At 44.9% G+C, this 21,140-nt stretch overlaps 1 protein-coding gene across 1 annotated transcript; it reads left to right on the forward strand.

Moving 5' to 3' along the window:
- The first annotated feature begins 4,503 nt into the window (after window positions 1-4,503).
- On the forward strand, window positions 4,504-20,455 carry SERPINB9 (serpin family B member 9). Its single transcript, XM_055263422.2, has 7 exons — window positions 4,504-4,803; window positions 7,698-7,875; window positions 12,214-12,351; window positions 12,881-12,998; window positions 14,828-14,970; window positions 16,941-17,096; window positions 18,654-20,455. The coding sequence occupies exons 2-7, from the start codon at window positions 7,708-7,710 to the stop codon at window positions 19,059-19,061; spliced, it is 1,131 nt and encodes a 376-aa protein (XP_055119397.2). The 5' UTR covers window positions 4,504-4,803; window positions 7,698-7,707; the 3' UTR covers window positions 19,062-20,455.
- The last annotated feature ends 685 nt before the right edge of the window (window positions 20,456-21,140 follow it).

The raw sequence follows: 21,140 nt of genomic DNA on the forward strand, positions 1-21,140 counted from the left end.
CTGCTTGGGTTCACAATCCCCCTTTAGCTTCTACACTACCATCCTAACTGCCTCTTAACCACGCTCCAAGCACAGCCTGAAACCTCCCTTTGTCTCATAAACCCCCATTACTGACAGAATAGTTTTTGTAAATAAAAAATCTGTTCTTTAAACTGAGGCTTTTAATTTCAGTGGCTTTTATTTACCTAAACGTGTACTTACAGTCCAGAAAAACCCTTCCATAATGCAATACATGAGGCTCAAACAAATTCTACCAGGTAGCATGCAGGATGGTGTTATCTGAGATCAGTGAGCTGCTTGGGGTGATCCTGGCCACCTGACTAGCTGGATTCCAAGAGTTCTTCTGTAAGATTCAAATACATCCCTGTCATCAGTGCTGCCGGCGACTCTCCTGTGGAGTTTGCCTGCTCTGGGCTTAAATCCCACTGGGGCAGATTCTGGGCCCTTTGGGTGGATAAGCACCAGCGATCCCAGGAATCGTTTTTGAACATTGGCCTGATCTTTGACTATTGGAGAATACCTGGGGACCCAGGGGTCCACCTGCCACCTTTCTTGTTGCCTAGCCCCTTCTCCCCTTTACATCCTCTTCTGTAGAACCAAGATTATTTGAGAACAGGAAGATGGGCAGAGGATGGGAGGCTAGTGCCAAGCCCATTATAGCTGAAACCAGGTGATCATGGAAGGGAGTCAGCGCTGGGCTTCAAATGTTTGCATACAGGCCTTTTTGATTTGACAACATACGTTTCAAGGCTCATCTGCTGCTGTGTTCTTCTTATCCCCCTCCCAACACACGTACTCGAGCACACACACACACACATACACAACCTCGACACACGTACTCAAGCACACACACACAACCTCCAGACCCTTCCAAGTTCATCTTCAGGGAACTTCCTTGTCTCTGTTCTCTCAAGCCACCTCGGTGATGCAGATCTAAAATGCCATTTCCCTGTTTGCCCACTTGTAGATCTCTATTTCTTGATCATCTAATCCCAGTATGAAGCCTCTCAATCATTCAATAAATACTCTTCAACAAATACAGTTGTCTCTTGGTATCTGACGGATTCCAGGATCCTAGCGAACACTGAGCTCTGCGGTTGCTCAAGTCCCTAATATAATATGGTGTAGTGTTTGCATGTAACCTTTGCAAATGTAACCTGTGTAACATCCTCCCATACGCTTGAAATCATCTCTCGATTATGTATAATACCTAATACAATGTAAATGCTGTAAAAATAGCCATTATACTGTATTGTTTTAAAATTTGTATTATGTTTTGATTTTTAAAAATTTTTTTTTCCGAATATTTTCCATCTGCAGTTGGTTGCATCTGTGGATGCGGAACCTGAGGTACCAGGGGCCAAATGTACAGTGTGCTAATATAAAAATTAGTAAAGGAGGGTTAGGCTGTCCTGAGGCTCACAGTCTGGTGTGGGAGACAGAAGATTTAGCAGAAAGTCCCTGTGGAGCTTAAGTGTTGGGCTGGGGCGTTCTGGGGGTGTTCAGGGCACTTTGGAAGTACCTCGGTGTGCTCGCCGTCTCTCCCCCAGACTGCTGCCCCCTTGGACCAGATACTGTGTCTTCAACTTGGTACCAAGTTCCCAGCAAGTGCCAAGCCAAGCCCATGGCAGGAAGCCAATTATTTTTGTTAACCGAATGCGTGAGTCTTAGAATGGAGCCTGGACTGTGTCACAAGCATGATAGGAACATGTTGGGGGCAGGCAAATGTTTTCAAAGTTGTGGAAACCTTTGCAGAATGAGTAGGGCCACGCTCCATATTTTGCTCTTTGCAGGCCTTTAAGGAAGTGTGTCAGATGCCCACACGCAGAGCTGGAAAATGTGGCGTTTGCTAAAGATACAGAAGAGTCCAGAGACGCACAACGGCTGGGTCATTGGTGGTGAAGGACTTTATTTGCAGTGAACTTGGAGCTAGGAAGGAAGTTGCTGCTGGGTGGGTCCTCAGTGACGGAGGTCTGGTTACACATGTTTGCCAGGTTTTCAGGCCAGCAACATGATTCTGTTATTTCTCTTGGACTTGTCTGATCATGAAGTAGTGATTTTTGAAAAATCCTTGGACCTGGTGTGAGGATCAAAGACTCCCTTCCTCTGGACAGTGTTGGAAAATCCTGGAAAAATGCTTCCTCTGGGGCCCTGTGTATCTTCTATCTGGGAAAACCGTTATGAGCAATCAGATGAATAAATATTTGTGATATGTTGTGACTTTCTTAAAGTAATAAAGTAGAAGATATTTTAAATGAAAAATATACGCAATTGCAAAATCTCTTGATTCTTAGCTATTTCTGAACAAAATTTCATGCCCCCCATACAACTTTTAATGGGGGAAAGCGGAGAAAGGAAAGGAAAAACTGAAATAACTTTTGTTTTCATAGTTCTGTTTTTTTATCCTTTGCTAAACCCATTTTCCATCGCTGGTTATATGATTTGGGTTGAAAGTATGTTTCCTCTAGGCCTTGGGGCACAGAGGCAACTACCATGTTTGCACTATGCCATCATGGTCCACGTTTACTCAGACACTTTCTTGCAATGGCACTGACAACGATGCCCCATTTGTTGCCTTAAAATTTATGGGTATGGCCAGGCACAGTGGTTCACGCCTGTAATCCCAGCACTTTGGGAGGCTGAGGCAGGAGGATCACCTGAGGTCGGGAGTTCGTGACCAGCCTGGCCAACACGGTGAAACCCCATCTCTACTAAAAATACAAAAATTAGCCAGATATGGTGACACATGCCTATAGTCCCAGCTACTTGGGAGGCTGAGGCAGGAGAATCGCTGGAATTGGGAGGTGGAGGTTGCAGTGAGCCAAGATCACGCCATTGCTCTCCAGCCTAGGTGATAGAGCAAGACTCCACCTCAAAAAAAAAAAATAAATGAATAAATAATAACAGCTTTTTGTTTAATCAATTCTCTATCATTATAAAGTTTTCTATATCATTGATTTATTCTCTAATCTTTATTATTTCTTCTTTTCTACTGATTTTCTGTTCAATGTATTTATACTTTTTCTAGTTTTTGAAGGTAGGAACTGAGGTCATTGATTTGAAGCCTTTCTTCTCTCCTAATATAGGCATTTCATGCTGTAAAATTTCCCCAAAGTACTGATTTAATAACATCCTACAACTTTTGATGTTTTTATTTTCATTTTTATTAATTTCAAAATACATTCTGATTTCCCTTTTGATTTTATAATATTTTTATAAGTATTATTCAGTTATAAAAAGAAAGTACTGACAAATTCTACCTGGAACCATCAAGAATGACCCTTGAAAACATTATGCTAAGTGAAAGAAGGCAGTCAGGGAAGACCACATATTGTATGATTCAACTTGCACGAAATCTTCACAGTCCGTCAACCCGCAGGGCCAGAAAAGACATCCGGAGGACGGAGCCTCTCCCAGAAGCCAGGGATTGTGGGAAGGAGGAAATGGAGAATAATTGCTAATGGGTATCACAGTTCCTTTTAGGGTAATGAAAACCTGGAGTTAGATAGTGGTGAGAGTTGGACAGCTTTGTCAATATACCAAGAACTATTGAATTGTATGCTTTAAAAGGATGAATATTATGGTCCGTGAATTGTCTTTTAATAAAGGTCTTATTTTAAAAAACAAGCTAGGCACCTAGGGTGTCAAATTGAAGCAGGCTCTGATTCTCAGGGCCGCACAAATGCAGGGTTGGCACCTATGCGTGTGGCCCTTCTGAAACTTTGTGCCTTAGGCACCTGACTTGCCTCTCCCTAATTCAGGCCCTCAGGAGAAAGCTCTAATTCTGGTCAATTTGAAACAGGAGGGCACGGCTTCTGGGAGACGCTCCGTGCTCCAGAGAGCCATTTGTCTGTTCCCTTCCTCTGGATGTCACCGTGCCAACGTGAAATGCTTCCAATTGCGTCCAGCCTGAGATGGAAGGGGGTGGGGGGATATCTGATGACATCATGAACTGCTGCATCAACTCCCCCGAGTCCCTGCCTCTGGACCCCCTGATAGAGGACACAAGGAGTGTCCTGAGCCCGTGTGACTCAGTGTCTCTTCCCATCACTTTGCGGGAAAATGGGGCTGCTTACACCACACCGCGGCCCAAGCACCTGTTGCTAGAGAAGGGCTCGGGTACTAGGAGTGAGGACGCCTGGTTCTGGGCCCAGGACTACTACTAGTTAGTGGTGGGACCTGGAACAAATGCTTTGGTTCTAAGTGAATCCCTCATATTCATGACAAGAGGCGTGGAACACAGACCCATGGGGCCTTCCCACTGGAACATGGAGCTCGGCTGTCACCCGACCTTCGCTTCCTTAAGTAGAAAAGCCCAGAGTTCCAGGCTCTGTCTTTTTTCCCGCAGACCCCTTGTTTCTTGGCGCGGAGGCCCTCGACGCCACAGGCTCCCAACCTACTTCTCTGGGATGTCAGGTTCAGAACCCGGTCCTGAAGAGGCCCTGGCGCTGGGGGTGGGCGAGGCCGGGCGCTGCGCCTTGGGAACCTGGCTGGCCTCAGACCGGCGGGAGCATTCGCGGACACCGCCCTGGGCCGGGAGGACTGGGGGGACCTTGACCTGACCCTGCTCCTAGCTCTGACCCCGGCCACCACGCGCGCCGCCCCCGCTGGTCCCGCCAGGCTCCGCCTAAAGGCAGAAAGCGTGGGAGGCGCCCGACCTGCGGTATAAAAGCGGTGCCTGCAGAGGCCCTAGCGGGAGTCCGCGGCGAGCGCAGCAGCAGGGCCGGGTACTGCGCCTCGGGGATCGGCGTCCAGGCTCGGAGCGCGGCACGGAGACGGCAGCAGCGCTGGACTAGGTGGCAGGTGAGGGCGTCCCCGCGCAGGGCCGGGGTGGAGCACGGGCGTGGCGAGCTTCAAGCCCCCGGCTGCCACCGAGAGATGGGACTGGAGGACAGGAGAGGTCGTTCAGCCAAGAGCCCCGGGGACTCGGTGCCTTCTCGGTGGGGTCAGCAACGGTCTCTGGGGGTGCCTTGGAGCGCGCAGCCGGTCTCCGCCTTGGCGGCCCACAGCCAGCGCGAACACCTCCCTCCCGGATGTCTCCTTACTGCCCTTCCCCGGCCGAAGCCCTCCCCTGCAGCCTCCCCGCCACCTGCCGGCCCTGTTTTCTCACTGCTCTGCTCTACTCTGGGATCCGCAGGATGACGTCTGTCCTGCTTCTTCACTGTCCTTTAAAGTCACCAGTCTCTGCCGGGCGCAGTGGCTCACGCCTGTAATCCCAGCACTTTGGGAGGCCGAGGCTGTCGGATCCTTGGAGATCAGGAGTTCGAGACCAGCCTGACAAACGTGGTGAAAACCGGTCTCTACTAAAAATACAAAAAATAGCCGGGCATGGTGGTCCACGCCTGTAATAATGTCAGCTACGTGCTGAGGCAGGAAAATCACTTGAACTCGGGAGGCAGAGGTTGCAGTGAGCTGGGATTGCGCCACTGCACTCCGGCCTGGCAGACAGAGCGAGACTTCGTCTCAAAACAAAAAAACAAAAAACACAAAAAAACCACCACCCCCACCACCAAAAAAAAATAAAGCCACCAGTCTCGAGTTTCAAATCTGAGCACTTTTATCCATCTTAATTCTTTCAATAATTCAGCTAAACGAATGGGGTCCTGAGAATCTGCGGAGCCAGGCTCAGCCCTCGCCTGCAGGGCCTGTGGTCTGTGGGGCCTGCCAGCAAGATGAGGAATCACCTTCGGAAGGAAGGGTCGTGCTGGGGAGGGTCGCGCCAGCGGGGTTAAGAGAACCTCCTCCAGGGTGGGAATCAGAGCCTCCGGGCCGCGGTGTTTGAGGGTGAGTGGAATTAATCCCGTGATGGACGTGGGGCCTTCTAAGGGGGACCAACAGTGTTTGCGAAGAGGTGACTTTGGGAGGGGTTCAGGATGGCCAGAGGTGGAGGCTGTGACCTGAGTGAGGCTGGATCAAGGGAGGGGGCAGGTGGCGAAGAAACCGTTTTTTGTTTTTTTTTTTCCTGAGATGGAGTCTTGCTCTGTAGCTCAGGCTGGAGTACAGTGGCGCAATCTCGGCTCACTGCAAGCTCTGCCCCCCGGGGTTCAGGTCATTCTCCTGCCTCAGCCTCCCGAGTAGCTGGGACTACAGGTGCCCACCGCCACGCCCGGCTCATTTTTTGTACTTTTAGTAGAAACGGGGTTTCACCGTGTTAGCAAGCATGGTCTCGATCTCCTGACCTCATGATCCGCCCGCGTCGGCCTCCCAAAGTGCTGGGATTACAGGCGTGAGTCACCGCGCCCGGCCGAGAAGAAGCCATTTTAACAAGGTGGCTTTGAGCAGATCCTAAGAGCCCAGAGAGATTTAGGAGGAAGGACAAGACACCGATTTCTGAGGTGCTGTGTGGCTGTGGCGTGGTGGCTGGGGAGAGTGGGTTGTGTTCATTGTCCAAGGCTCTCCAGTGCTTTGCGTGGCGTTTTGGGGAGCACAAATGAGGTGTCCCAAAAATGGGGAGAGTGGCTCTAGGGAGACCAGAGGCTCAGGAGGGGACCTGGGCGTTAGGCCAGGCACAGGACCCGAAGTGGGAAGAAATGTGGGCGTAGAGGGCAGGCCTTGGGGATGGATGTGTGGGAGGAGGGGGAGATGGAAAGGAGTCAGGGAGGTCTCCCAGGCTCACCTGGAGGAGTGAGGGTCTCATTTCCAAGTGCACTGGGAACTGCAGTCTGGGGGTGGGGGTTCATTTGGTTTCAGACCTGTGACCAAGAGACCCACCCCCTCACATTCACACTTTGGCCTCCAGTGGCTTCACAGGCACCACCTCCTTGTTCTCCCCTGTTTTACTCCTCACCTTGGGCTGTTTCTTGCCTTTCCATTCTGGCGTTCTTCAGGGATCAGTTCCTTCCTCTCATGCACAACCTACACTCATGGCTTTTGCTGGGAGTAATGAGTAAAGCTCCCAAATAGATGTTTCTGAGTTAGCAAGCACATTAAAGACAGAACAAAACGAAGCAAAAACAACACACAATTGTCTAAGTCCCACTTTCAGTGTTCAAGGGTCACATGATGTCCAGATGCTAGTGATAGGCAGGAGCTCTGAATGGACTTACTGGGATATCAGGCCGTGTGGGCCTGGGGCAGGCTGGCTGACTGGGAGCAGACTGGCTCCACCCCGGCTGTCCAGGACGCGCTCACTCGCCTCCGTGGACGACAGCTCCTTGCCTCACAGCTGTCTGTCTCTGGGTCAGATTCAGCATCTCAGTGTCTTTTGTGTATCAGCTGAATGACAGGGAGGCCACAGGCTGGTGCTCAGTTGAAAATCTCACAAGGACTCTTTGTAAATGCATATGCAAGAATAAGAACAGCATTTTCCTCCTCCTGCCTGACCCCATTCTCCTCCTCAGATGGGACGATCTGGTCCTTACGGAAAGAATTGGATTGGAGTTCACTGCTTCCAGCTCTGTGTGTGTGTGTGTGTGTGTGTGTGTGAGAGAGAGAGAGAGCAAGCTCCGCAGGCGAGCCAGTTCTGTTGCTATTGCTTGTTTGAGCTGCTGCCATCACCACACTTAGCTAATTACCTTAATATTTGGACTTAGTTTTTGGCCGGATACTAACAGAAAATAAATTTTTCTCCAATTTAAAATACTTATGAACTTTGAGAAGAAAACAAAAAGTACGATTCCAAAATTGCCCTGTAGTAAGTAGGTCAGTAACATTCAGGGAGTGTCGAAACTGCATTTCTCTTTATTCTTCACTTCCAGGCCCTGCATCATGGAAACTCTTTCTAACGCAAGTGATACTTTTGCCATACGCCTTTTAAAGACACTGTGTCAAGATAACCCTTCGCGCAACGTGTTCTGTTCTCCTGTGAGCATCTCCTCTGCCCTGGCCATGGTTCTCCTAGGGGCAAAGGGAAACACCGCAACCCAGATGGCCCAGGTAAGCTTGCCCGTCCCCCAGGAGCCGGAACTGGCCTGGGCTGCGTGCTCTGTCACCAGCTTCACACTCACACTCCAGGGCCACTGAGAAAGGAGGGCAGGAGTGGAGCCCGAGTGTGCACTGGCCATTTCGGGGAGGCGGGGGTCCACTGGGGAAGAAGTGGGCAGGGCAGGGAGGCAGGAACTCTGCTCCACCGAGATTTATTCGGGGGAAACTTCCCTCGGTTAATCCCTTGGAAAAGACCATCCAAGCTGTTTTGTCCTAGCACGGAACCTTTCTTTAGAAAATCATACTGAAATTATTTGAAACATAAGTTGCAAAGACCTACCTCTTTTTTGGAGCAAGAGACTTTGTAACTATAAGCTTTCATTGGTAAGGAAGGTTAATACCTATTTCAAGTTGTTTCTGTACCAACAGCTCAGGGAGGGCATCAACAGCTCAGGGAGGGCATCAACAGCTCAGGGAGGGCATCAACAGAAATTTGCAAGGAGGACCCCAGGGCAAGTGCTTAGTTACAGCTGCACACTGTGCAGGTGCTGCTCAGCTCAGTCTCACCAACACTCAGAGAACCTGTGGAAATGATTCAAGATCAGTGCTTGTCCCCAGACGTTTGTGGAAAGGAGAGGAGACATATACCTGAGATGAAACTGAAAGCTTGCGTCATCCCTGAGCACAGGCCCCTGGACACGCCTTCATCATCGGAGTTGTCCTTTGTTCAGTATGACTGTCTTTTTCTTTGATGACACTTTTCAGTAGTGAATTACTCATTTCAATAATTTCCCAGCTCATTGTGTGAAGAAGGGAAGGTTGATGTGTAAAGGCTACCAGCCTTAATAATAAGCACAGAGAGGCTCTCTAAAAGATATATATATTTGGAAATAGGGCATTGCAATGAAAATACGCATGCCATGGCAAGCTATGTGCATATTCAGGGAGGTGAAATAACACTAAGATTTTTAAAGGAAAAAGTAAAGAGGATTACATAATTCCTTTGAAATAATTATTTTTGGCAAAAAGATCAATAACGAAGGTGATGCCAGTGTGAGGTTGGACGGGGAGTTCCTGGGTAGATGTCCTTGCACAAGTATTTTGTTGTGTAAGGCTGTGATGGTCTTTGTGCAAGAGTGTGGGTTTTTACAGAGTCCTTTGTGATAGTTTTATCAGGCATTCAAGCATGAGGACCCTCTCTTCATGGCCTTCGCTGTCTGTTTGTCAAAGGTTTTTGGTTTTGTTTTTTTAACATTAGTGACTCCATTTTGATTTTGAAGTTCCTTATGCTTAAATCTTTATGATCTTTTTCTGATAAACCCTTGTAGAAAGCTTTTTTGAGAGCACCAAAATTGTCTGGGTACCTTGTTAGCTGTGAGACTGAGCTCTCTCCATGGCTCCAGTGTTCAACTGCATGCTCGTGAGACACCAAACATACTGAGTACACGTTGCTACCTGTAACATGCGGGGAAGCGTTAATGGCAGCAGAAATATTTTAAAGAATTATTTATTTTTCCTTCCTTATATAACTGGTAAAAATCCACTATAAAAATTTTTAAAAACATAAAAGTAGAAGGGAGGAAAAAAAATCCCTATGGATCTATCAAACAGAGACAACCACCCTTGATAATGTAAAGCATCTTCCTCCAGTTCTCCAGTTCGTTTCCCCCATTTTCTTTTTTTTCTTCCTTTTTTTTTTTTTTTTTTTTTGAGACAGAGTCTTGCTCTGTTGCCCAGGCTGGAGTGCAGTGGTGCGATCTCAGCTTACTGCAAGCTACACCTCCCGAGTTCACACCATTCTCCCACCTCAGCCTCCCGAGTAGCTGGGACCACAGGTGCCCGCCCCCACACCCAGCTAATTTTTATTTTTAGTAGAGACAGGGGTTCACTGTGTTAGCCAGGATGGTTTCGATCTCCTGACCTCATGATCCACCTACCTTGGCCTCCCAAAGTGCTGGGATTACAGGCGTGAGCCACCGTGCCCGGCCCTATTTCCCTATTTTCACTTGACATTTTGTACTTTGGTGGTTATATGGTATCTTTACTTTTATAAATGTTTTTTCAGCTGATGTGAGGATTCAGTGAGTCAGTCCATGCAAAGCAAGTGCTCAACATGTGTTGGCTATGAATAGTAATAGTGGTGTCACAGCCTTAGGTGAAATTGGTCTTAGCTTTTGGTTCTGTTCTATTTTTGACAGGGTTTCTTATCAACAGTCTATGAGCTGTCTAAAGTAAATTTAGTAGCTTCCTCTTTTTTCTATGTTATAGAACAGTGTGTATTGCATGAGAAATAGAAATTGCTTGAATATTAGGAAAAAAAATCCCTCAAAAGATCATCTAAGCCTTTTTAGAAGTAATTCTCTCTCTCTCCCTCTTTTTTTTTTTTTTTTTTTTTTTTTTGGTTCATTCATTGTGACTGATAGATTCTGTCTTTTGTTTGTTTTGTTTTGTTTTGTTTTGTTTTGTTTTGTTTTTTGAGATAGAGTCTCACTCTGTCACCCAGGCTGGAGTGCAGTGGTGCTATCTCAGCTCGCTGTGACCTCCAACTCCCGAGTTCAAGTGATTCTCCTGCCTCAGCCTCCCGAGTAGCTGGGATTACAGGCACACGTCACCGTGCCTGGCTAGTATTCATATTTTTGACTGGCATTTGGTAACTTACAATCTGTACTTTACTGAAAATAATTATATAGAGTTTTTGTTCTAACATTCCCTTTGTTTATATTGCTATAACCTCTTTTTCACATATAAGTTTCCTTTGGGGTGCTTTTTCTTACATGTAGTGGGTGGCTGTCTGTTTTGTATGTATTTGTGTTTTATTTTAAAGAACCAGCTCTTGGATTCATTGATCATTTTGTGTTTGTCCCAAAATTCCTTAGGAGTTTTTCTGTATCTTTTCTAACATAATAATTTTAAAGTTTTAGCATTTTATTACTTTCTTGGTAATATTGAAAATAATGCAATGTTTTAACTTATCTGTGGCCAAACTCTTTGGTCGAATATATATCACCCATATTTTGATTATTTTCTAAATCATGTGTTGTATACTTATTTAGAAGAATATTTTTTGTTTGTTTGTTTTTTGAGAAGGAGTCTTGCTCTGTTGCCCAGGCTGGAATGCAATAGTATGATCTTGGCTCATTGCAACCTCTGCCTCCTGGGTTCAAGTGATTCTCCTGCCTCAGCCTCCCAAGTAGCTGGGATTACCGGCAAGCATCACCACACCTGGCTAATTTTCGTATTTTTAGTAGAGACAGGGTTTCGCCATGTTGGCCAGGCTGGTCTTGAACTCCTGACCTAAAGTGATCTGCCCCCCTTGGCCCCCCAAAGTGCTGGGATTACAGGCATGAGCCACTGTGCCCAGCCTAGAAGAACATTTTAAATATTGTTTAGAAGAGGGTTTTTTTTTTTTTTTTTTTTTTGACATGGTCTTGCTCTGTCTCCTAGGCTGGAGTGCAGCAGCTTGATCATAGCTCACTGCAGCCTCAAAGTCCTGGGCTCCAGCAATCCTCCCATCTCAGCCTTCCAAGTAGCCGGGACCACAGGCACACACCATCATGCCCAGCTAATTGGAGATGGGATCTTGCAATATTGCCCAGGCTAGCCTCAAACTCTTGGACTCAAACAATCCTCCTGCCTTGGCCTCCCAAAGTGCTGGGATTGCAGGCATGAGCCACTGTGCCTGGCCTAGAAGAGTATTTTAATTGTTACTTTGAAGAGTTAATTATATTTAGAAAAGTGTTTTCAGTAATAATTTGTAGGTCATTTTCATTTTGTTGGCATTTTATTTATAATGCTGATTTTTTGTTACTACATTGAAGTTAGAGAATATAATCTATACAATTCTGTATTTCAGAATGTATTGAGACTTTGAGACTTTTCTTATGGCCCAATATATGTTATATTTTTTGAAATATTTAAGTAATACACATATAGTCCCTGTAGGGTACAATTTCAATAACCATGTTATTGTCTTATTAATCACATTGCTCATTTAATATCCTTGTTTCCTTTTGAGGATTCTGATGATTGTATTTCTGTCTATTTTTCCTTGCATTTTTTCTGCTTTTAACTTTTAACTGCATCTTTTTTTTTTTACTATAAATTTTAGAGGTAATTTTCCCACCAGTGTGCATTTATATTTTCCTTTGGATGCAAGATTTTATCACAACCTCTTTTCTGAGCTTTTCTCACCCTTGTCATTTTTTTTGTGTTACTCATCTTTAAACGAGCGAGATGCATTCAGGCAGGATGGCTACATCTTTTACTCGCCTGTTTTCTGTCCCCTCTCTCTCCTTTCCTCATCCATCAAAGAGCTATCTTGATAACTTTTAAAATTATTTTTCACAACAGGCACTGTCTTTAAACACAGAAGAAGACATTCATCAGGGTTTCCAGTCGCTTCTCACTGAAGTGAACAAGCCTGGCACACAGTACCTGCTGAGAACGGCCAACAGGCTCTTTGGAGAGAAAACTTGTCAATTCCTCTCAGTAAGTTGAATCAATAGAACAATAAAAGTTGTATTCAACATACCTCGTGATATAGAGTCTGGGAGAAAGACCCTAGAGAAATTGAGAAATTTATGTTAACCAATTAAAAAAATTGCACTATTTTTTTTTCTAAGATGGGGTCTCACTACGTTGCCCAGGCTGATCTTAAACTCCTGGTCTCAAGTGATCCTCCTGCCTGTTGGGATTACAGATGTGAGCCACCACTCCCAGCCTAAACTTCTTTTTTCTTTAAAGACCACAATTCTATAATTATGCCTTGCATTAGTATTGCAAAAGTAGTCTCTACTTTTCTTGAAAGGTAAAATTCTCAAGTTCATTTCTGGTTATTCAGGGTTCAATACATACCTATTCACAAACTCTGATATTTTAACATATCTTCATATGATCACTTTTAAAGAGTTATGTATATTCTTTTTATTAAAAAAAGATAACATATTTAGAATTTTTGGAAGTTTGCTGACATTTGTATTTAGCAATGCAGCCTCACTGAACATTTTTCTCTCCAAAGACGTTTAAGGAATCCTGTCTTCAATTCTACCATGCTGAGCTGAAAGAGCTTTCCTTTATCAAAGCTGCAGAAGAGTCCAGGAAACACATCAACACCTGGGTCTCAAAAAAGACTGAAGGTCAGAATGACAAGTTATTCCACCTTCCTCCCAACCCCTCCTCCTCCTGTGGCTCTTCCTATTCCTCCTTCCCTCTTCTTATATCCTCCCTCCTCCTCCTCTCCCTCCTATCCCTCCCTCTCTCTCTCCTCACCCACCTCCACCTCTCCACTCCGCCCCCTCTAATTTCACGGGTGTTTCAGATGGTCAGAGTAGTGTTGACTGGCAGGGCCTCCTGGCATACTGAACCTTGATGGACTCATAAAGGTTCTGATCAGACATTCAGGTTTTCAGCAACAGAGATTTACTTTTGTCTATTCTCCCAGGACCGGAGTAGCTAATACAAATGTCAAAAGGCGGCCAGGCACGGTGACTCTCGCCTGTAATCCCAGCAATTTAGAAGGCCAAAGCGAGCATATCACTTGAGGTCAGGAGTTCGAGACCAGCCTGACCAACATGGCGGGACCCCCATCTCTACTAAAAATACAAAAATTAGCCAGGTGTGGTGGCCCATGCCCATAATCCCAGCTGCTTGGGAGGCTGAGACATGAGAATCACTTGAACCTGGGAGGCAGAAGTTGTAGTGAGCTGAGATTATGCCACTGCACTCCAGCCTGTCTCAGAAACAAAAAACAAACTAAAAAACAAATGTCAAAAGAATCTTAGGCCACGTTTCCAGTTTAATAACTTACATTCAAATATATTCTCCCTGGCCTGTAGCATTCACATGTCAGGTGACTCCATTGTCTCTGTGAGAAGGAGATTGATGGACAGATGTTGCCTGAGGTATACACTTGGGCTGCCTCTTCCTAGGTTCTGGGGGACCTCCATCACCATTACCTTTACTGCTAAGGTCACTCCTGACTTTTCATGTCTTCCACTTAAGCTCCTTTAGTTTGACTTGATAAGCCTACATTTGGTTGGTTAACTGCAGACCCTCTCTCAGGGCTGATCAGTTCCACAGACTGAAAATACCCTCCATTTGGGGTTGAACCTTATTCATCTACATTTCAGAAAGTGACGTGTTCCCAGTCTTGGCCTCGAAGACCAATGATGGTCTGATGAACCATTCAGACTCCTCTGCGCCAATTACGCTTAGTACCACTGGGAACATTTCCATTTCTGTGAATAAATGAGACGGTAAAGAATGGGAGATGTTCTTCGCTTAAAGTCTCAGCAATTGTTTCCCGCATTCCTGCTTGGAGTATTTACCACGGATGCTCTCTTGAGGCAGTGAGTTAGCAGGGATGCCCTCAGTTCATTGAAACAGCACCACTTGATCTCCAGGGAAAGAAGGGGTGATCTTTGCTTGCCCACATCCTCTTTTCCAGGGATGCCTAGTGCTTTGTTGAGGGGATTCGGCAGGAATATCTCCTCCAAAAGCTTCTGGAAACTCCCCATGTGCCCAATGTCAGCTCTTCCTGCTTTGAGCCGTCCATTCTGGCTGCTTCTGACATGTCCATGTGTAGTCACAGAGTATTAGAACTAGGTGTGATCATGAAGGATTGGATCAAACACTCCAATTAACCACGTGAGACAAACACCCCTTCAGCCTGTCACATTTCCTGCTGGTCTTGTTCTCCAACCTGGTGTAATTTTTCTACTTTCTACCAACCTGCTTTCCTCAAGTGACTTAGGTGTCTTTCACCATCCTTAACTTGGTGGATGTTCTCAAGGTGTCAGTAATCATGAATACCACTCATATGTGCTGTTTTCATTTCTGTACATAACAACCCAAACTCAGCAAATTTGAAAACAGAAGTTTGCTTCTCCACTAATAATCCAGGATCATCGAATGCATCAGGTTCTTATAAAAAGCAACTGAATGTAGTCTCTACTTTTCTTGAAAGGTAAAATTGAAGAGTTGTTGCCAAGTAGCTCAATTGATGCAGAAACCAGGCTGGTTCTTGTCAATGCCATCTACTTCAAAGGAAAGTGGAATGAACCGTTTGACGAAACATACACGAGGGAAATGCCCTTTAAAATAAACCAGGTGGGGGAAGCTTTTTAAATCCTGCTAGTTTGATGAAGTTGAATGGAAAGATTTAACTCTGTAAAAGCGTAAGTGACATAAGCATAAGCCAAAAGGAATTTGAAGCAAAGTATTTCTGAATGAATTTCTTAACTCAGTAGAAAAAAACGGAAGGGATAAAAGATATTTGCTGCATATATGTATATATATATATGTAGTGTTTTATCACTGCTCTTAACTGCCTTTGATAATTTCTCATAAACCATTGCTGCCACCTAGTTTTGGAAACAAGATCTTCCAATAAGCCCAATTTACTTGGCTAGAAAGCAAAAAAAAAAAAAAAAGTGTTAAGGTAGTGTGATATGTGGGAGTGAGAGGCAGTATAGGGCAGGGTAGGGGGAGAGAAGGTGAAAACCTGTCTTTAATTCCTCATTTTTTAAATTTTTTTTTTTTTGAGACGGAGTCTTGCTCTGTCGCCCAGGTTGGAGTGCAGTGGCGCCATCTCGGCTCACTGCAAGCTCCGCCTCCTGGGTTCACGCCATTCTCCTGCCTCAGCCTCTCCGAGCGGCTGGGACTACAGGCGCCCGCGACCACGCCCGGCTAATTTTTTTATATTTTTAGTAGAGACGGGGTTTCACCGTGGTCTCGATCTCCTGACCTCGTGATCCGCCCGCCTCGGCCTCCCAAAGTGCTGGGATTACAAGCGTGAGCCACCGCACCCGGCCAGTTATTTTTAAAATTAAAGTAAGTTTTGATTTGAATTGTTAACTAATTATCATTAATTCAGTATTTACAGCTTTTTAATATTAAAACTTCGTGACAAAGACCTTAGTTTTGACATTGAAGTAAAACTTAATTAAGGCAGGCATTAGAATAATTTGCCAAATCCTCCAGCCCCTAAAAAGATACCATTTTAATGCAATTAAGAAACAAAGGCAGGTAACCCTCCTGCATTTTTTTTTTTTTTTTTTTGAGATGGAGTCTCGCCCAGGCTGGAGTGCAGTGGTGCGATCTCGGCTCACTGCGAGCTCCGCCTCCCGGGTTCACGCCATTCTCCTGCCTCAGCCTCTCCGAGTAGCTGGGACTACAGGCGCCTGCCACCACGCCCGGCTAATTTTTTTGTATTTTTGTATTTTTAGTAGAGACGGGGTTTCACCGTGGTCTCGATCTCCTGACCTCGTGATCCGCCCGCCTCGGCCTCCCAAAGTGCTGGGATTACAAGCGTGAGCCACCGCGCCCGGCCCCTCCTGCATTTTTTGTAAGGTGTACTTTAACTTAAAAAAATTAGTTCTCTAGTTGCAAAGGGTGGGAGGAGGAGAACTCTTCTAACCCTGGTTTTATAACTATTTTAATTTTTATAATAAATGATCTGTATCAATTTTTAAAAGCATTACATTAATAAATGTAATACTTTGCTGAACTTCTGTGTGCATATGGCTCTTCTGTATTTTAAAAAAGTGATTTCCTTAGAGTATCAGAATTGAAAAGATGGGGTTAAAATACATTACTACATATGTAGGTCATTACTCTTTCTGAGAGAGTGTATCCATTTATACTCCCTGTCATGCTGTTGTGGAACTATAAGTTTCATCCCACTTTATGATTTTTTTTCTCATGTGTTGGGTTGGATAAATAGGAAAAACAATACACATTTTTTTCTAATTAAATCAAAACAAATTTGTATTTAATTTCATTTGATTATATTGCTTCTTAGATCTATTTGCTGAGCACAATTTAAATGAGAAACATCTTTCTCCTCTGGAAAATGTAGAGTATCACATTTTATTTTGCAGAATAAAACCTTTCCCAGGGTGGTACTGTGTCTGCTTGCAATGATGATACGGAGGAACTGGTTGACTTTTTTTTTTTTTTTTAGTGTTAACTGGGGCATGAATGTGGCGGTTTCCATCACAGGTGCTGAAAACACTCTTGGAGGCAACTGCAGCTCCTTTGAAACTTTTAATTGCGTCTTTCAATAATCCTTCCCCCAGGAGGAGCAAAGGCCTGTGCAGATGATGTATCAGGAGGCCCCGTTTAAGCTTGCCCACGTGGGCGAGGTGCGCGCGCAGCTGCTGGAGCTGCCCTACGCCGGGAAGGAGCTGAGCCTGCTGGTGCTGCTGCCTGACGATGGCGTGGAGCTCAGCACGGTAAGACCTGGGCTGTGGGAAGAACCCAGGGACACCTTTGCGGGCAGAACTGGAGCGCCACTTCCACCTCATATTTACCTTCCGAGCTGGCGATGCGGCAGACGCACACTGCGCAGGCACTTGGCGTTGGGATCAAACTTTTGTTCAAGGCTGACTTTTCCCAATGTTGTCTGCGTGATCTGCCAAACTACACATCTCAGTCCTCTGTTTTTTCATCGCTAGAAGGGGTGGGGGGCAGTTAAAATGCCTTTTAAAATAAATCAGGTAGGAGGAAGCTTATAAAAATCCTGCTAGTTTGACGAATGGCAGACTTTTAACTCTAAAAGCATAAATGACTGCTTAGGGTTATTGCCTCGTAGAGTTATGATGAGGATAAAATGTGGGTAATTCAGGTAACAGGCTTACCACATTGCCTGGCAACTAGTAAACTCTCTACAAATGTGATCCATTATTATAATCATCATTCTTAGCATTATGCTTTTAAAGTCTAGGAACCTGAAATAGAGAATGAGGAAGTCTTAACTTTCACCTAACAAGGCTGGAAGGGGGCATCCAGGGAGGTGTGAAGTCCAGTGCTCAGAGGGAGGGTGGGACCAGAGGCAGCCTCTGAGGGCACATCCAGGTACTCGGCTTCCTTTCAGCATGGATCCCTGGGGTGAGAGAGTCAACCATGGCAAATGGCAGGGAGTGGAACCCCATGACTTAAGAGGTTTGTGCGCGCAGCAGCCATTGGCTCTCCCTCTGCCCACCTTCCTGAAACTATGCTCCAGAAACTATGCAGAAGCTCTCTGGGGCAGATAATCCTCTCGTAACCTCTCTGCTCCAGAAACTATGCAGAACCTCTCTGGGGCAGATAATCCTCTCGTAACCTCTCTGCTCCAGAAACTATGCAGAAGCTCTCTGGGGCAGATAATCCTCTCGTAACCTCTCTGCTCCAGAAACTATGCAGAAGCTCTCTGGGGCAGATAATCCTCTTGTAACCTCTCTGCTCCAGAAACTATGCAGAACCTCTCTGGGGCAGATAATCCTCTCGTAACCTCTCTGCTCCAGAAACTATGCAGAACCTCTCTGGGGCGGATAATGCTCTCGTAACCTCTCTGCTCCAGAAACTATGCAGAATCTCTCTGGGGCGGATAATGCTCTCGTAACCTCTCTGCTCCAGAAACTATGCAGAATCTCTCTGGGGCAGATAATCCTGCCCTTTCGTTTCCAATCCTTTTCTTTACTAGCAATGGTTTGTTGTCTTTAAAAAGACTATGTTTGAAAAAAACATAGTCGCCTGGGCATTGACACTTGTCACAATACAAGATGTCTCCGGAGTTGTTGGATAAGGAGAGGACAGACACAGCCTTCCTGCCTCTGGCTGCTTGGTGTCTCTCCCCCTTGTCAAGGAAGTGGCACATGGGACATAGGACAAGTAAGAGTGCTCACAAGCTTCTGGCAGATGAAGGGGCCACTGATCCTATGTGAACAACACCTACGTGCAAGAGGAGGAAGGGAACTGTGTGAGTGCCTGCGCTTGTAGATGTGCACTGAAGTCTAATTCTGGTCTTTCAGGTGGAAAAAAGTCTCACTTTTGAGAAACTCACAGCCTGGACCAAGCCAGACTGTATGAAGAGTACTGAGGTTGAAGTTCTCCTTCCAAAATTTAAACTGCAAGAGGATTATGACATGGAATCTGTGCTTCGGCATTTGGGAATTGTTGATGCCTTCCAACAGGGCAAGGCTGACTTGTCAGCAATGTCAGCAGAGAGAGACCTGTGTCTGTCCAAGTTCGTGCACAAGAGTTTTGTGGAGGTGAATGAAGAAGGCAGTGAGGCAGCGGCAGCCTCGAGCTGCTTCGTGGTTGCAGAGTGCTGCATAGAGTCTGGCCCCAGGTTCTGTGCTGACCGCCCTTTCCTCTTCTTCATCAGGCACAACAGAGCCAACAGCCTTCTGTTCTGTGGCAGGTTCTCATCTCCATAAAGGGTGCACCTACCATGCACTCGGCCGTTTCCCTCTTGCTGTGTCCCCAGATCCCCACTACAGCTCCAAGAGGATGGGCCTAGAAAGCCACGTGTAAAGATGAGGGCAGATTCCTTACCCATCTGCCTTCATGATTTGCCAGCATGAATTCATGATGCTCCACACTCAGCTCTTCCATACTGACCACTCATTTATGCTACTTAATCAGAATCTTGAGAAAATAGACCATAATGATTCCCTGTTGTATTAAAATTGCAGTCCAAATCCCATAGGATGGCAAGCAAAGCTTCTCTAGAGTTCCACATGCAATTCACTCTGGCGACCCCGTGCTTTCCTGATACCGCAAATACATGCCTTAACCCGCTGCCTCAGTGGTAGTAAATGGTGCTAGATACTGCTACTATTTTATAGATTTCCTGGTGCTTAGCCTTTTAAAAAAGGTTTTAAAATGTACATTTATATTTTATCTTTTATCTTTTTTTTTTTGACATTTACCAATCACCAAGCATGCACCAAACACTGCGTTAGGCACTGGGGACACAAAAGGGGACAGAGCCATGCTCCTTTGACACCTGGTCTTCAGTTCTGTGCCCAACGTATATAGCTTTGACAACGACCAGGTTGGACTGTGTAATGTCTTTCAACTTACCATGTAATCCTCTTGTAGGGATCACATCTTTCTTTATGCTATTGTATTTCTCTACCTTTAAGTCTAACAGTAAAAATTCCATTCAACCCTTAAAGCTCATTTCAAATTCTTCTTTGAGAAGTTTTTCCTTTCTCCGCAACCAGATGTACGTATTTGAACTCTCTTTGTACTTGGAGGGCACTTCTTTCATGGTAGTTCTTTTATTAATCTCTGTATCCTTAGATAGTCCTCCAACAACCAAGGGTTGCGACTCTGTCTTACATATCTGGATGCCCCTCATAGTGCAGTAATAAGTAAGTTGATTATATATGAACTACGTAACTTGTTTTTTTAATGGTTGGATATCACTGAGTTTATTTTTTTAAGAATTTTTTTATTGAGGTAAAATTCACGTAACATAAAATTAACTATTTTAAAGTGAGAAGTTCAGTGCCACATTAACAACGTTGTGTAACCACCACCTTTATTTAAAGTTCCAAAAAAATTTTTCTCCTCTAAAAGGAAACCCCATCCTATTAAGCAGATACTCTCCATTCCTTCCTTCTTCCAGCCTCCAGCAACCACCAATCTGCTTTCTGTGTCTGCACATTTATCTATTCTTGATATTTTATATAAATTGTATGAGACCTTTTGTGTCTGACTTCTTTCACTTAGTACAAGTTTTTGAGATTTATTTACATAGTGGCATGTATCAACACTTCATTTTTATGGCTAAATAAAATTGTATTATGTGTTTATAGCACAATTTATTTGTCCACTCATTCATTGATGGACTTTGGGTTGTTTCTGACTTTTGGCTATTGGGAATAGTGCTGCTATGAATGTTTGTGTATCTGTATTTGTTTGAATGCCTATTTTGCATTCTCTTGGGTATATATCTAGGAGTGGAACTGCTGGGTCATATGTTAATTCTGTTTAGCTTTTTGAGGAACAGATAAACTGTTTTCCACAGCAGTTGAACCATTCCACATTCCCACCAGCAATGTATGAGAATTCCAATTTCTCTCCACATCCTCACCAACACTTATTATTTTCCTTCTCCTTTTTTTTTAAAAAAAAAAATAAGTTATGGCCATCTTAGTGGGTGTGAAGTGGTATCTCATTGTGTTTTTTATTTGCATTTCCTATGTAATGGGCTACAAACTAAAGTACAAATTAGATGGGACATCCAGTCGCTTTGATAGATAATGCTGAATAAAAAATGAGATGAAAGACATTTGTTTTTAGAGCAAAAGTGTTTATTAAAAAGCTTTAGAGGAGGAATGAAAAGAAAGTGAAGTACACTTAGAAAAAGGCCAAGTGGACATCTTGGATGTCAAGTGCCAAGTTCAATATCTTTTGAGACAGTGCCTCACTCTGTCACCCAGGCTGGAGTGTGTAGTGGCATGATCTGGGCTCACTGCAACCTCCTCCTGGATTTAAGCAATTCT

The sequence above is a fragment of the Symphalangus syndactylus genome, chromosome 23 (assembly GCF_028878055.3).
Source record: "Symphalangus syndactylus isolate Jambi chromosome 23, NHGRI_mSymSyn1-v2.1_pri, whole genome shotgun sequence".
In the NCBI taxonomy this organism is placed as follows: domain Eukaryota; kingdom Metazoa; phylum Chordata; class Mammalia; order Primates; family Hylobatidae; genus Symphalangus; species Symphalangus syndactylus.

Coding starts and splice junctions, on each gene's coding strand:
- SERPINB9 (XM_055263422.2), top strand. CDS start 7,708: ATGGAAACTCTTTCTAACGCAAGTGATACTTTTGCCATACGCCTTTTA. Junction 14,971..16,940: donor TGCCCTTTAAAATAAACCAG/GTGGGGGAAGCT, acceptor TCCTTCCCCCAG/GAGGAGCAAAGGCCTGTGCA. Junction 17,097..18,653: donor ATGGCGTGGAGCTCAGCACG/GTAAGACCTGGG, acceptor CTGGTCTTTCAG/GTGGAAAAAAGTCTCACTTT.